Source organism: Chrysochloris asiatica, unplaced genomic scaffold, assembly GCF_000296735.1.
Source record: "Chrysochloris asiatica unplaced genomic scaffold, ChrAsi1.0 scaffold00089, whole genome shotgun sequence".
Taxonomy (NCBI): Eukaryota; Metazoa; Chordata; class Mammalia; order Afrosoricida; family Chrysochloridae; genus Chrysochloris; species Chrysochloris asiatica.
This window is the reverse complement of record NW_006408607.1, coordinates 6,414,086-6,430,781: the sequence shown is the minus strand read 5'-3', so window position 1 is coordinate 6,430,781 and position 16,696 is coordinate 6,414,086. Positions and strand designations below refer to the sequence as shown.

General features: G+C 45.0%; 1 protein-coding gene across 1 annotated transcript in view; it reads left to right on the top strand.

Moving 5' to 3' along the window:
- Positions 1-16,696, top strand: part of SEL1L3 (sel-1 suppressor of lin-12-like 3 (C. elegans)) — a 179,256-nt gene that overhangs the window by 64,889 nt on the left and 97,671 nt on the right. The window contains exon 9 of the mRNA XM_006866302.1: positions 794-934. Coding sequence (XP_006866364.1) covers positions 794-934 — 141 coding nt within the window. The remainder of the gene's footprint in view (positions 1-793; positions 935-16,696) is intronic.

The following is a 16,696-nucleotide window of genomic DNA, read 5'->3' as shown; positions in this document are numbered from 1 at the left end:
AAGGGATCTTGCACTTTGCTCTTCCACTCACACTGCCAAAAACACGGCCTAGATATTGGCCTCCTGGGGACCGGTCTGAGACCAGCTGCTCAGTCTGTAGAATTATTCAACAGCCCTCAGCTACTCTGGCATGTTTCCCTTGGATCTGGCTCTGAATGAGTGACCTCCAGTCAAAGGCATCATGGCCAATTTCAAATTCCTAACGTATCCGAACCAACATGCAACAACGTTAAATCTCACTGTCGTTCCTCTTAGGAAGCAGGGGTTTGAAGAGGAGCAGCTTTCACTCTCCTAAAGGCTGTAGAAAACCCATTGCCATAAGCCAACTCCCAGCTCATGGGAACCCTGTGTGTCAGAGTAGAACTGTGCTCCATGGGATTTCCAACAGCTGATGTTTTACAAGAAAACTGCCAGGACATTGTCTTTATATTTTTTTTGAGGTGCCTTTGGGTAAACTTAAACTGCTAACCTTTCCATTAGCAGCCAAGCGGGAGATTCAGAGTTAGTTCCCAGGCAATGCGTCTCGTGTACAGCTCCCACCCATTTGTCAGCAGAGGTTTGCATGGTGCGGTGATGAGCTTCCAGACTAGGACAGACTAGGAAGTAAGCACTGATGATCTCCTTCTGGAACTCAGCTAGTGAAAGACACATGGAACCCAAAGGTCTGGTCTTCAACTGATGAGGGTCAATTTTGTTTTGCTTTTCTGCTATGCATGCAGTTGCCGTTAATCGGGAACTGACTTAAGGCAGTTCACAACAACGAAAGCCACTTCATGTTTCCCTTTCTGTGTAGGTGAGCTTCAGAACACCTACCTGGATCTCAAACACAGGTACGAGAGCCCCTCGACGTGCAAAACCTTTCCCTGGGAGAAGGACCTGAAAGACAAACATCCTAGTTTGTTCCAGACCATGCTGGAGATGGATTTGATGGCTGGTGAGTGTTTGCCTCAGCTTTTGGGCCCTGCTGAGTGTTTCAGTCACCCTCCCATGGTGCTCTATGCCTCCACGTTCTTTTTAACCCTAGCATTTTAGTATCACTTCACATTTAAATTCTGCCTCAGTATGCCGACAGCTTTCGATGTATCTGTGCACATCTCTAAGACTAAATACATAAACTTTAATTTAGGAACCACCCAAGCAATTATTTAAATCAAAGGACACAAACGGACAGCCCTCAGCCACAGCTGGCCTCAAATTGTGGTGGATTTCAACACTCATTGTCAGAGATTAAAAAAAAAAAAAAAGTTACCAGTAATTGAAAATTTGTATTAAAATGTAAATTTTCTAGCTTTTCTTGAAAAATTTGAAGAGCTAACCACCTTGGGCCTCATTCCTAGATGTGGAGGTGAGAGGCAGAGACACTGTGTTCATCCACAACCTCTCCCCTCCCTGTTTTATCACTTCTGTGGGTTAATGCAGTGGACTGCAAGGTCAGCGGTTCAAACTCACCAGCCACTTCTTGGAAACCCTATACAGGGTGGCTATGTGTCGGAACCAGCTCGACAGCACTTAACACTTTATTCAAGTCATCCTGTTGTGGTGCTGTGGGTTAATGCATTGGACTGCAAGGTCAGTTAGAACTGCAAGTTCGGTGGTTCAAACCTACCAGCTGCTTCTCGGAAACCCTATACAGGGTGGCTATGAGTCGGAACCAACTCCACAGCACTTAACAACAACAACAACTTTATTCATGGAGGCCTGGTGTTGCACTGTGGGATAAGCACTGGACTTCTAACCACAAGGCTGGCAGTTCAAACCCACCAGCCACTCTCAGAAATGCATACAAGGTCACTGTGAGTCAGAACTGACTCAATAGCACTTCATAACAACAGCTTCATTCATAAGGAGCCCAGGGGACATCATGACAATTGATCACCCAGCTGTTAACCAACAGGTTGGCAGTTCGAACCAATCCATCAGCTCTCTGGGAGAACACTCTGGCCTTCTGTTCCTGTCAATGTTATTGTTGTTGTTGTTGTTAAGTGCCATCAGGTTAGTTACAGCGCATAGCAATCCTATATAGGGTTTCCAAGGAGTGGCTGGTGGGTTTGAACCACCACCTTGCAGTTCAAATCAACCTTGTAGTCTAGTGCTTATCCTACAACGCCACTCCAGGACCCTCCTTTGAACACTGTAGTTGTTGTTAGTGTCGTCGAGTCAGTTGCCTAGAAAACTCTTTTACAACCTAGAAAGCCCTATTGCAGTTCTACTGTGCCACGTGGGGTCGCTCGGATTGAAAACCGACTCTCTGGTATCCACCAGCTTCATTCATGTTTGTTACTTTCCTGGACCCTTTTGGCATTTGAACATGAAATTTGAGGTAGATTTTAAGCACTGTCTCAGGAATCTCCATATACTCCTCAAATGTTGCTAGTTAGGCCTATCATGATTTGGATTTGCTTAGGAGATAAGTGGAGCCCTAGTGTGGTGCTATGGGTTAATGTGCTGAGCTTCAAGGTCAGTTTGAAACACAAGGTAAGCGGTTGAAGCTTGCCAGTCGCTCCTCAGAAACCCTATGAGTAGGAACCGACTCAATGGCACTTAACAACAACAACAGGAGTTAAGTACACATCATTGGACCATGGGAGATCTTGAAGCCCTGCTCGTTAAGGAGAAGAGAAACTGTAGGTGTTCCGTTAGGGTAAGGAATTATAATATGATAATTATGGTGCAGCTTATGGTCTAGAACCAGACCACTGAGTAGAAGGGATGAAGAAACTGACTTCCGTTTTGTGTAAGAACGTTCCAAGAATGGCAGGGTCCAGCAGACTAGACCTTCTGTGCACACAGACAGTGGCCTTCTGTTGCTGGAAGAATTCAAGTCATACAAGATATTTCATCTTTCGGTGCTTTGATACTTACTTGGCCAGACTTCAGAGATCAGAGAAAGGACACACAGTCCCTACCCTTGAGGGACAGATTTGAAAACTAGGGATTCATTTTATTTATAAAGTTGATGGGCAGCTGGAAGCTACCCTGGAGTGAGCAAAGAGGACTTATGAAATTCTTGCCTTTGTTTGAAGGTCCCTGAGTAGTACAGATGGTTTGCTACTAGCTGAAAGGTTGGTGGTTCAAATCCACCCAGTGGTGTTATGGAAGGTGTGGCAATTTATTTGTGTTAAGATTGTTGTTGTTAAGTGCCGTCGAGTCAATTCCGATCCATAGCGACCCTGTATAGGGTTTCAGAGGAGCAGCTGGTGAGCTTGAACCACTGACCTTGCAGTTCAAACGGCTTTGCAGTCTGGCACATTAGCCCACAGCGCCACACCAGGACTCCCCTGTGGAATGCAGTTCTACTCTGACAGATGTGGGGTCACCATGTGATGGAATAGAATCGATGGTAATGGGTTTGATTTGAGGTTTTTGTGTTACTGGGAGTTCTCAGACAGATTGTGATGCATTTTAATAAAAGTCACCGAGAAGCTAGTGGCCATTTCTGTCGGGAGGACAGAATACTCAGAGACGGTTTCCTAGAGGAGGTGACACTGGGACTGATTATTGAAAGATCACAGGTGAAATGAGCAAGGTGGGGCGGGGATTACGGGGTGGAGTAGACGTCGCGAGGACACAGCTCAGTGTGTTTCATGAAGTGCAGGGGCTTGGGAGTCTGGGGAAGGCCTATTGTCATTGCTGTTGTGTGTTGTCAAGACAACTTTGACTCCTAACCACCCTATCATGGTGGCTTTGTAGGATAAGCACTGGACTGTGAACCACAAGGTCAATGGTTTGAGCCTACCAGCTGTTAGTTCAAGCTCCACCATCTCTCTATGGGAGAAAGATGAGGCTTTCTGCTCTTGCAAAGATTTGTAGTCTCAGAAATGCTAAATAGTGTCATTGTGAGTTGGAACTGACTTGATGGCACTTAGCAGCAGCAACAAACAATATTTTAAGAGAAGAACTACCTCATAGGGCTTCCAGGCTGTAACCTTACAGTAGCTAACTTTCCTTCTGCTAAGGAACAGAAGCCACGTCTTTCTCCTATGAAATGGCTGGTAGGCTCAACTAGCCGAGCTTTTAGTAAGCAGCTGTGCTTAACGACTGCATCGCCAGGGCTCCTCGGGCTGGTCTAGAGAGTGATGCTTCTAACTAGAGTTCGGAGCCCGGCTGAAGAGTTTGGTCTTTACCTTGAGGGACAAGGGCTTCACGCAGGGGGTAGACATGTGGTGGGATTTGGGTTTTTGAGGTGACTCTGGCAGAAGAGAGGGTTGGGGATTAAAGAGACGAGACCTCTAAGAGCTCACTGCTGTGGTCCAGGGAGGAGAAGATGCTGTTTTGCAGTGGGGCAGAAGGATGCAGAGAGCTTGACTCTAAAGGACTCTGTGGGTTCTTGGGTATGGACAAGGAGGACAGGGGCATGTCCTGTCATTGGACAAGTGCAACCTCTGGATCTAGGATTTCAATTTTAACTTGATCAGGAGCTAGCTGTGTGAATGTGGGCACATTACTTAATTCCACTAAGCTTCAGATTTCTCATCTGCAAAGTGGGGATGCTAATCATATCTCTCTGCTCTGCTCAGGGAGCTGTGAGGTGTCAGTAAAATACTCAGAACAGTATCCGTGCAGCATCTAGCAGCGTTTCTCATCCTCTGCCTGAGTCACAATTTGGGCTGAGTCATCCTTTGTGGAGGGGACAGTGCTGTGCATTGGAGGATGTGTTGAGCTGCATCCCTAAGACGAGCTGGTGGCACCGTGGGTTAAGCATCGGGCTGCTAACTGCAAAGTCAGCAATTCAAACCCTCCAGCCATTGTGAGGGAGAAAGAAGAAACTGTTGGCTCCTGTCAAGATGACAGTCTTGGAAAGCTTAAGTCTTGGAAAGCTGTCCTTGAGGGCTGCTGTGAATCGGAAACACTCCACAGCATCACTGGGTAGATGGTTCCTCCCTTGTTTTCTTGACTCAAAGTAATGCTAAAACGAACAGACAAAACACAGTTGTCAGTGAGTCGGTTCCTATGTGGCGCGTGGCCACCCAGAAGATATGAAATAAGAAAATCAGTCAACCTTCCCTTTTTTCCTCCGCTGTTTCTTCCTTCTACTTCTTTCTTATCCCCATCCGCCATACCTCTTAGGACTCCGCTGGTAAGATCTGTTTATGCTGAGTCACAAAAACAACAATCCTTCATCCTGCGAACACGGTCCCCCCAAAAAAAGCAAACCCACCGCCATCAAGTGGAGTTCATCTCCCAGTGACCCCATGGGTTACAGAGATGAGCTGTGCTCCACTGGAATTTCCTGGCTGTCATCTGAACAGAGAGGAACATCAGCAGGTCTTCATAGGCTATGCTGCCGGCAGGGTTCGAACCTCGAACCTATGGGTTAGTTGTCCAGTGCAAACCATTTGTGTTACCAGCATTTACATTTTGTGAGACGATTTCGTTACTGTTTACTACGGAGCCAAGGGTACTGCTGGAATCCCATTTGCTTCACTATTCAGTCTATTAACCCTAATGTCACCACTAGATAAACATCCCTAGAATCAATTCAAAACATCTACTGTTTGCTCATAGGAGCCCGGGAGGTACAGTAGTGAAAACGCTCGACTGATAACCATAAAGTCAGTAGTTCAAACCCACCAGCCACCCCACAAGAGAGAGTTAGGGCATTCTGCTTCGATAAAGATTGATAACCTCGGAAACAGACTGGGGGCAGTTCTACCGTCTTCTACAGGGTCACCATGAGGCAGAATTGACTCAGTGACAACAGGTTTGACTTGGTTTTGATTGATTGTGCAAAATCATGCCCTATTTTGGATTTCCTTTTGGTTTTAACCTTTTTCTCTACATCTCTCTTCATAAAGCTTCCCTCTTCTCTCTTCCTTTCTGGAGAATGTCTAAGAAAGGCGTTTCCTCTTTATCGTGGCAGCCTCGGTCCCAATTTTAAATAGGTTTTCCTTTCCCACACTTGGCTCATGTCTCCCTCCTTCAAGGGTTTCCCAGGGTTTCCTTTCTTAACACTACTGACATTTGAGACCAAAGAATCCATTGTTGTAGAGGGATGTCTTACTCTGTGGGATGTTTAACAACATCCCTGTTCTCTCTACCCACTAGAAGCAAGCCAGTTATGATGACCTAAAATGTCCCCAGACATTGCCCTGTGCCCCATGGGGGCGGGGTCACCCTCAGTTGAGAACTGCCTCTGTATAAGTATTGTTATTGCTGGGTGTGGACAGGGTTTTGTTGGCTGTCTGGGAGGTGGTTTCACTGCCCCTTAGACAGGAGAACAGGACAGAAGACTTGTGCTGGATGGTGGAGGCGAAATGGACCAAGAGCACTTCCACATTAACATTGTTTTTATGAGGTTTCTGATCACATTTAAATATAGCTTTACTGATTGGGAACAAAAGTGAATCACTTTCACAAAACAGTCTTTTTAAAGCAAATGCACTTAATAAGAATGTTTTCATGTTATTTTTACAGTTCAAAAGTTTTGTTTATAAGAATGTAGAATTGTTTAATTCTCCAGAGGCCTAGTAACAGGGTATGTCTGAAACAAAACAATTTTATCAAGAAGCTCTCAAACCTTAAGACTTCCTGGGTTTGAGAACAATTGGAGCCACAGAACTGCTCCCCACCCACAGAGAAGAGTGAATGTCACTGACCCCTCTCAGACTTGTGGGAACCCCGGGCCACTGGTGGGGAAGGTTAATCCTAAGCTGAGTTTTGACATTGAAGACCCACTGTTAATGCTATTGGAGACTGTGGGTGGTGTGAATGAGTAAACACTCAACTATTGTTGTTGTTATGTGCCATCGAGTCAGTACTGACTCATAGCAACCCTATGCACAACAGAAGGCAATATTGCTCGGTCCTGCACCAACCTCACAATCGTTGCTAAGCCTGAGCCCTTTGCTGCCACCACTGTGCTAATCCATCTCATGGGTGTTCTTTCTCTTTTCTCTGACCCTCCACTTTACCAAACATGATATCCTTCTCCAGTGACTGGTCCCTCCTAATAATATGTCTGAAGTATAAGAAATGAAGTCTGGCCATCCTGGCTTCCAAGGAGCACTCTGGCTGTACTTCTTCCAACACAGATCTGTTTGCTCTTTTGGCAGACCATGGTACTTTCAATATTCTCCTCCGACACCATAACTCAAATGTATCAGTTCTTCTGTGGTCTTTCTTATTCTCTGTCCAACTTTCACATGCATATGAGGTTATTGAAAATACAACGGCTTGGGTTAGGTATACCTTAGTCCTCAAACTGACATCTTTGTTCATCAACACTTTAAAGAGGTCTTGTGTAGCCTAATGTGATATGTCATGTGAGTTCTTGACTGCTGCTTCCATGAGTGTTAATGGTTGATCCAAGCAAAATGAAGTCCTTGACAACTTCTTTCTTTTCTCCTTTGATAAGAATGTTGTTTATTGGTCCAGTGGTAAGGATTTTTGTTTTCTTCACATTGAGATGCAATCCATACCGAAGGCGGTGGTCTTCATTAGTAAGTATTTTCAGTTCTCTTCACTTTCACTCAACTACTACTTGAAAAGTTGGCAGTTTGAATCCACCCAGAGGTGCCTAGAAAGAAAGACCTGGTGATCAGCCTCCCAAAGTTAACCCTATGGAGCGCTCGAAGTTCTACTCTGCTGAGGCTGCCAGAGTCAGGCACTTCCCGCCTGAATGCTTCCATTAAGAGGGGCCATACTTGCTCTTCGCTCAATGGCCTCCATAGTTTCTGCCACCCTCGGGCATCTCCCAGGGGCCTCAGAGCTAATCTAGAGGAATCCACGAAGGGCAGGTGATTCTCTAGAACCAACCTCAAACCCCTACTCGGTATCCAGCCCTATTTTCTAGGTTTTCCATCCCCTCCTAAAAGACTGGGATTCCAAGCACAGAGGTGTAGGGCATACGCTCCTCATTAAAATGCGTTTTTCTACCTGGGATGCTGCCCTTGCCCGGAGCTGTCGGCGCATTCTCAGCCAGCCTGGGCTTGGAGACAGATTGGTGTCATGACTTCCACCCAGTTTCCCAACGAGACTAAGAAAAGCCAGCAAATTTGATTTTGTAAATGAAGAGTAAAAAGTATCAGTCCCCCATGTTTCAAATATCTTACTCTGGTCTCTTATAAAAACATTAATAGTAAGATCAGGTGATGATATATTTGTTCCTGGTTCCTCAAATACCCCTCTTCCCAAGTTTGTCCTATCTGCGGTGCTTGCAAGATCAGCACTGGACTTCGAATCACAAGGTTGGCCGTTCAAACCTACCAACCGCTCCTTGGAAACCCTATATAGGGTCGCTATGAGTTGGAGCTGACTCTGTGGCACTTAACAACAACAATAACAAGAAATACCTGGTGGAGCCCTGGTAGTGCAGTGGATTAAGTGTTGAGGTGCTGTCTGAAAGGATCGTGACTAGAATCCACCAGTCCCTCCATGGGAGAAAGATGAGGCTGTCTCCTTCTATACAGATTTACCACCTCGGGAAAACCTATGGAGCACTTCTGCTGTCTGATAGGGTCACTGTGAGTTGGAACCAACTCAACGGCAGTGGGGCTTTTGCTTTGTTTTAAGTGTCTGGCATTGTTTTAACACCTTTCCTGCTGGCTGTAGAATTCTTTGGACAAGTTTAGTTACGACTTGGGCTCGCCATAAGAAACTAATGCAACAGCGAAGAGAAAGGAGTCACAGGGTGGTGCAGATGGTTAAGTGCTCGACTGCTTACCAAAAAGTTGATGGTTCGAGCCCACCCAAAGGCACCTTAGAAGCTCATCCAAAAGATCACAGCCTTGAAAACCCTCCAGTGTGTGCCTTTGCTCTGAAACACAGTTGGTCGCCACGAGGCAGAATCGACTTGATAACACACTGCAGGTTTGGCCTTTTACGTCGGGAGGACCTGTGTTTGTGGTCTGTTTTCTTCTGCTGTCTTGCCCCATCCTGTCGTGTGGATTAATAGATCTTATTAGAACACCCTTATCATAATTGCATTTTCATATCTGAGATAAGCTGCAACAAAAAACTCTGGTATTAAATGTTTGATGCTTGGAATTCTTGCTGTGGTAATTGAACAGATGCAGTGACACATGAGGAATTTAAATTGTGTGTGTGTTCTTAAGTCACTCTTGTATCATGACCTTTCATTCATTTGTTCATTTATGCATTCATTCAGTCACTGAACAAGTGTTTACTGCGTGCTCCTTTGCGTCAGGATAGAACAAAATCAGGACTGTCTTTTCGCCTAGATGTAATAAAAACATCCACTTCCATAACTAAAAGAGATAAAACAGAGAATTCATTTCTGCAATTATTTTTCCTGGATTTTCTTCAGAATCTGATGGCATGAGACAGTGGTCTGGAATCTTCTGGTTCTTTAGGAAAGTCATCTTTTTCTCCAGGCAGCACCTCCTCCACTTCCAGACTTCCTCATCTGCAGTCCCCGAATTGAGGGTGATTTTAGGATGGATCCTAAAGCATGAAACCAAAGCACACTTCAAAGGAGAGATGAGAAATTTCAGGGACTTTTGCTAGCTATAAGCCGGATGTGCGTCATGGAATATCCTCCGCTTTCCCGTCTGGAGAAGCCAGGAAGGCTCAGTCCCTCCACAAAGGAGCTGGAATTTTCTATAGAAGAAAATGCAAACATCACCAAACCTTTACAGCCCTATCTCGAAGGACTGGGATTGATTTTTGTGCAGCATCTTTGTTGCCTAATGCTGTCAGAACAAAAAATACCATCTATGGTGGCTTTGAAAAGCTGACGGTTATTTTCTCTCTGTTTGGGAGGTTACAAGTCCAAATCAGGGTCTCGACCATGTGGATTCCTTCTGTGGGCCCCTTTCCTGGTTTCTGATCATCTAGCAATCCTTGGCATTCCTTGGCTTGAAGTCCATTGTGCCTGTCTTCCTTTTGTGTGGCTGTGTCTATTCCACTCTTTTTATAAGACACCACTCAGAAGTGATGAGGTCTAGGACCAATCCTATTGGGGCATGGCCTCAGTAACATAACAGAAGAGAAATCTTATTTCCAAACAGGATCCTATTTATAGGTATAGAGATTAGGACTTCCACAATTCTTTGGGGGAACATAATTCCTCTGATAGCACAGTAGTTAAGGGCTCAGCTACTAATTGAAAGGTCTGTGGTTCAAACCCACTAGCTGCTCCATAACACATGGCAATCTGCTTTCATGAACACCACAGCCTTGGAAGCCCAGTGAGGCAGTTCTACTCTGTTCTGTAGGATAGTGATACATCGGGATAGGTTCAATGGTAATGGATTGAGTTGGGCTTTAATTCAATCCATGAAATGTACTGCTTTATACACACGCAATCCCTGATTTAGGACATAATTTGAATTACAACCAACTGCACTTACTACTGCCCCCTCCCGTTTTTGGTACATTTTATTTTTAGTAAAGGAGCTCTGGTAGTGTAGTGGTTATGAATCGGGCTGTGAACCTCAAGGTCAGCAGTTGGAAACTACCAGCTGCTCCGTGGGAGAAAGATGAGGCTTTCTGCTCCCATAAAGATTTACAGCCTCGGAAACCCTGTTCAGGGTCGCTATGGGTTGGAACCAACTCGATGGCACTTAACAACAACAACATTGTTAGTAAGGAGTCCTGGTATGGTGCTGCAGGATAAGCACTAGACCGCAAGGTGAGTTTGAACCACAAGGCCAGCGGTTCAAACTCACCAGCCACTCTTCAGAACCCTATAGAAGGTCACTATGAGTTGGAACTGGCTCGAAGGCGCTTGACAATAACAGCATTGTTAATAATATGTACTACAAAAAATGCTGCAGTGCATTCGTATGTAATATTTTCAATCCCCCAAACAAAGATTAGATTGATAAAGATACTGATAATAAAAGGCAATAATAATGAAAACTAAAAAAAAAAACAAAGCAAAAACCAAGAACGAAAAATGAGGTTTTGCAGTTACATCACAACTGACTTACAATAGTCGTTGGAATGGATCCCTGCTGTAAATTGGGGCCCCCTGGACTGGGCAGAGTTAACTGTCTCAGCAGTCAGCGTGTACAAGGATTACTTTTACAGAGGGGCGTCATGTGACCGGAAGGGGTCCATGAACACTGATGGCATTGGGGACTGCAGAACCTGCGGTGACACTGTCAGGAAGGACACCAAAGTGACCGTCCATAAGGTTTTTGTGTGGTGTTTCAGCAGAAATCTTATTTTTTATAAAATATCCCTGTAGTTACAACAACAAAAAGGAGTCCTGGTGTGGCACTGTGAGTTAATGTGCCAGACCACAAAGCCATTTGAACTGCCAGGTTGTTGGTTCAAACCCACCAGCTGCTCCTCAGAAACCCTATACAGGGTTGTGTGGGTCGGAATCGACTCGATGACACTTAACAACAACAACATAACAAAAGCATTTCTCATGAGCCCAGCTTACATGTGTCAATGGAGTCCTGGTGTGGCACTGTAGAATAAGCACTGGACTGCTAACCATGAAGTTGGCAGTTCCAACCCATCAGCTGCTCCTCAGAAGCCCTGTCTGGGGTTGCTATGAGTCAGAACTGTTTCTATGGCCCATAACAACAACATGTATCAGTATACGTATAAGGCGCAAAGTCTATGCTAATTGAGTTTTGAATCTTTCAGTGGAGTCCTGGTTCTGGTGTGGCACTGTGGATCAGCACTGGACAGTAAACCAAAAGGTTGGCAGTTCAAACTCACCAGCTGCTCCTTGGAAACCCTATACTGGGTCACTATGAGTCGGAACAGACTTGACAGCACTTCACAACAACAAACAATACATTTCAGGAGCCCTGGTGGTGCAGTGGGTTAAGCTTTTGGCTGCTAATGGAAAGGTCTAAGGTTTGAACCTGCCAGCCTCACGGGAACAAAGTGAGTGATTGTGTTTCTGTAAAGACTGACAGCCTCGGAAACCCTAGGGAGCAGTTCTGGTCTGTTCTGTAGGATCCCCGTGAGTTGGAACTGACTCCAGGGCAGTGGGGTCAAGGGCCCTCTGCTCAGAACTCTCATTACAATGATGCTTTGAGTCACGTGGATTCATCTGCACTAGCTCCAAGCACACACTGTTGTTTTTTGATTGGTTCAATTTTCTGATGTTTGCTACAGTATTGTAGCAGGTAGTAGTATTTGTGAATCAATGTCAATGGCTTTGGAGTCCTGAAGTGGTGCTGTATGATAAGTACTGGACTGCTAACTGAAAGATCAGAGGTTCAAACCTACCAGCTACTCCTTGGAAATCCTATACAGGTCTTGCTATGAGTTGGAATCGACTTGACAACATTTAACAATCATAACAGCCATCAATAACTTTTTTGAGAATGAAATAGTAATTAAAGGAAAAGGAGAAAAAAAACGTTTTATTAGCTCTTCCATGCAGTTATTAATGATGTTGTAACTGAAAATGTTTTAATTCAATGTAGAAAGATTTTACAAAACAAATTTGTTGTTGTTATTTAATCTAAGAAACACTACATTTAAGCCATTTACAGCTCTGTTTACCATATATTATTAGATAGGGAGTGCGGTGGCTCCTATAAGCACTGGACTGCGAACCACAAGGTCTGTGGTTTGGGCCCAACAGCCGCTTCGTGAGAGAAAGATGAGGCTTTCTGCTCCTGCAAAAATGCAAAACTTCAGAAACCCCATACAGGGTCGCTGTGAGTCAGAACCAACTCCACAGTACTTAACAACAGATTATTCTCTAATTAAAAGTGATAATAAACATTACTATTCTGTATGATCTGGTATGGGAGGAGGTTTATGGGTCGGGGGTGAGTTACTGCCCCTGGTGACACCAAGTCTAGGGACCTCACTGTTGATGGACAGAAAAGTTTCATGTGGCTATGACCGCCATGTACTCTGTCTTGAGTTACAGTTATTTGGTCCTGTACACATCTTTATCTCCCAGGCTTGTTGACCCAAGGGTCTATTCTCATAGAGTCTGCTTCAGTACTGGGTACTAGTTGTCGGTCCAGTGAATCAATTCTTCTTCCATCTGACTCCATACAGCACACTTATGCCCTCTTCTGTCCCGATCCCCTCAAAGAACAAACCTCACCCACCCAGACTCCTCAGCTCACCTGCCTGGAAAACAGTCTTCAAGTTCTAACTCAAAGATGGCCACCTCTCCTCATCTTTCTTGTCTCCCAGACAGTTTGCTTCTTGTCCACTTCTCCCCATGACATCTAGTAGGTAACCCATTGATAAGACTTCTCTTCCTGCCTTCCTTTGTCTGTCTGAGTCCACAGTAATCTGAGATCTTCAGAAGTCTTCAGGAGCAAGACTAGCTAGTACCTAGGTTTTCTTTGATGTCTCTCATTAAGTATTTGTTGAGGAACTAAATGCATGATGTCTTACTTCTCTAATGCTGCTCTTACACATATACCACAAGTGTTTGGCTTTAACCAGCACATTTATTTTCTCAGTTTGTTGTTGTTAAGTGTTGTCAAGTTGGCTCTGACCCATAGTGACCCTGCATAGGGCTTCCTGGGAGTGGCTACTGAATTTAAACCACCCATCTTGCAGTTCAAACCAAGTTTGCAGTCCAGCACATTAAACCACAGCGTCACACCAGGACTCACAGTTTCGGAGTCTAGAAATCCAAGCTCCTGGGGAAGGCTTTCTCTCTCCGTTGGTTTTAGAGCAAAGTCTCTTCAACTTCTGCTTCCTGGCTCCTTGGAGATATCCTTGTGTCTTCCATCTATCTTATCCATCTCACCTCTGCTTGTAATGCACTGGACTTCAGATTGGTTTGAATCACAAAGTTGAAGGTTCAAACTCACTGGTCGTTTCTCCGAAGCCCTATTTTACAGAGTTACTATGAGTCAGAATTGACTCCACAGCACTGAACAACAACAAAATATCTTAAAAGAGATTTATACCTCTAAAGAGCTGGACACAAGATACACTCTATGCTAATCAACCATTTGAGAGCAGAAGGCCTGCATTTACATAAGGACAAAGTTCAGAAAGAAGGAGGAAGAGAAACAAGAAAGACAGGAAGGAAGTAGGAGGAATGATGTAACAGAGTGGGGATCTCAGTCCATGAGATGAAGTGAAATATGCATGGATTCTCAGATGGAAAACTGATCCACTCTATACCCTCACCAAACTCAACAATAAAAGGTTTAAAAAGTTCATGGAACAATGGGATGAAAAAGTAATGGGATAGTTCTGCAAACTTTTGGAAGCTCCTTGTATGTATCAGTTTGTTTACCCACTCATCTGTGGGTGGACACTGTTTGCTTCTTCCTTTTGGCTGCTGGGAAGAGTTCTACAGCAGACAGTGGTGTTCATCTGTCTGTTTGCATTGCTGTTTCTAAGTCTCTTGGGAGTGGAATTGCTGGGTCATGTGGCAGTTCTACATTTAACTCTTTGAACAACTTCCCGCACTATCCCACAAAGGCTGCATCACTGTTTCAGCAAGAAATCAGGAGCCTGCTTTCTTCCCATCTTCCCTAGCATTGTCCTCTCTTACTTTTATATTCTGGCAAGTTACAGGTGCTCAGATGTAAAACAGCCCCAAGGTACATGCAAACCCAGTAGACAGCCATGTCTGGAGTACCTCCACCTTGTGCTGAGCCCTGGGGCCAGTGAAAAGCAAGAACCAGCCCCCACATGCCTCTCCACCGAGTTCCAGGGGGGTTGGAGCAGGGAGTGCTTGTGAAATGTTGGCAGCTGATGTGTTCATCTGATGGAAAGTACAGTTGCTCTGTTACCGAATCACTCATGGGAATGGACTTCTGGTTAGGAGTCACAGAGTCTAGTGAGGTGTCTGGGATACAAGACACAAGACAACAGGAGTGCAAGAAAGCAGGTTTAATAGACAGTGAAATTACACTTGATAAGTGAGTGGATCTGTCTCTGAAAGCCAGTGAGATAGACGTCAAACATGATTCCGTCTGGGAGTGTTGATTCTTTAAAATGTTCATCTCTGACATTCTCATACCTCATAGGCTTTTCTTCTTTTTGTCTCCGTATGTTGTTGTTCTTCCTGTGGTTGGTGGTGGTTACCAGGTGGTCGCGTCTGCTCTTCCCTCCTTACCTCCCTGTTCTGTCAGCTCTGACTGGTATCTTACTCCTTGCCACGGTCCTGCAGTCAGCAGATGTGCCTTTGAATTAAAAGTGGCAGAACTGCTGGGGGATTCAGCTGAGGGCCAGTACCCTTCCTTCCACCCGGTATTTGGACCACCTGGCTTAGGAATTCTGTGCCATCTTCACTATTGTTACTATGTTTGAGCCCATCATTGACACTACTGCGTCAGTCTATCTCTTTGAGGGTCTTCCTCTTTCTCGCTGACCCTGTACTTTACCAATCAATCATGATGCCCTTCTTCAGGGACTGGTCTGGTCCTTCTTTTTTTTTTTTTTAAGAAATTGATGTTTATTTTCCATCAACTTTATGTCCATTTTCTAAGTGACTGTGGAAGAACAGCTTAAAGCCACTCAGTGGTTGTTCCTGCCCAGTGGTCTGCAGACTGGTCTTCAGCAGGAAAGTAGGCCCTCAGGCCAGTCTGCAGCCTCGACCGAGCAGCCGTGGATTCAAGAACAGGAACAGTTCATTCACCCTGAAACTCCTCCTGACCACAGCCTTTTCAGCAGTGGCATTTTCAATCTCTTCTGGATTTCTATAGAAATAGAGGTCAGACATGACCTCCCACGGGTGCTCCCAGGAGATGGTGCCATGCATGGCAGAACTTCCAAGCCAGCATGCACATCAGACCCACCCAGCGAGCTCCCTTGTGCTTACAGAGGAGAGTCTGTGTTGCACAGAGCAATGGCGGGCAAGTTCACAGAAGATGCTTCTGTGAGAGGCTGGTGGTCAGCCCTGGGTTCAGTAATGGCCAGAAGCCGAGGCTCCCAGATGGCTGCCTAGATCTGATCTGTGAAGGTTCTGGGGAGCAGCCATCCATAGGAGTGGTCAGATTTTCAAGCTGCCCACAGCAGCGTCTCCCAGGTCCTCTTGGGTTTTCTGATATCAATGCTGTCACGTCTCCTTTTGTAGATGTTCCATTTAGAAGTCAAGGTTGGTGTCACCTCAGTGAGTTCCTGCTGCAAGGAATTCAAGGACCTCCTTCTCCTTCATCAGTAGGATACAGTGAAAGTGTCCCCCTGTAAGTTACCACAGGAACCCAGGACAATGCTGTATGGATCCTTCTTTGGGTAGTGCAGAAAAGCAGGACTGGTCCTTCTAGTGATCATGTCCAAAGTACGTGAGATAAAGTCTTGTCATCATTGCTTCCAACATGACCATACTTTTCCCAAAACGATGTGTTTGTTCTCTGGCAGTTCATGATAGGTTCGGTATTCTCCAACTCCATAACTCGAATACATCAATTCTTCTCTGGTCTTCTTTACTCATTGTCTAGCTTTCCCCTGCAAATGAGGTGATTGAAAATACCATGGCAAAACTGCACCCTTTACATTTAAAGACCATTTGACTGGGACTCTGACTGGCACTGACAGTTTGCACTCAAGAATATTGAAAGTTGCCTGTTAAAGTTTTCAGAAGCTAGGCAAATCATTGCGGTGCCTGGCCCTTAAATGGGCCATGCGTCTTTGCTCTCATGTCAACAATCACTGCACTAATAGGAATTGTTACCTTTTTTTTGCCCTGCCCACCATGTAAATCAACTGTCTAGGGATATTAGTCTCGCTCATAGGACCCAAAAGTAAATAGACAAAGGTTTACAAAACAGACTAAATGCTTTTGAGAAAGGAAGATCGCTTAAGGGAAATAAGACCCAATATATCCAGATTA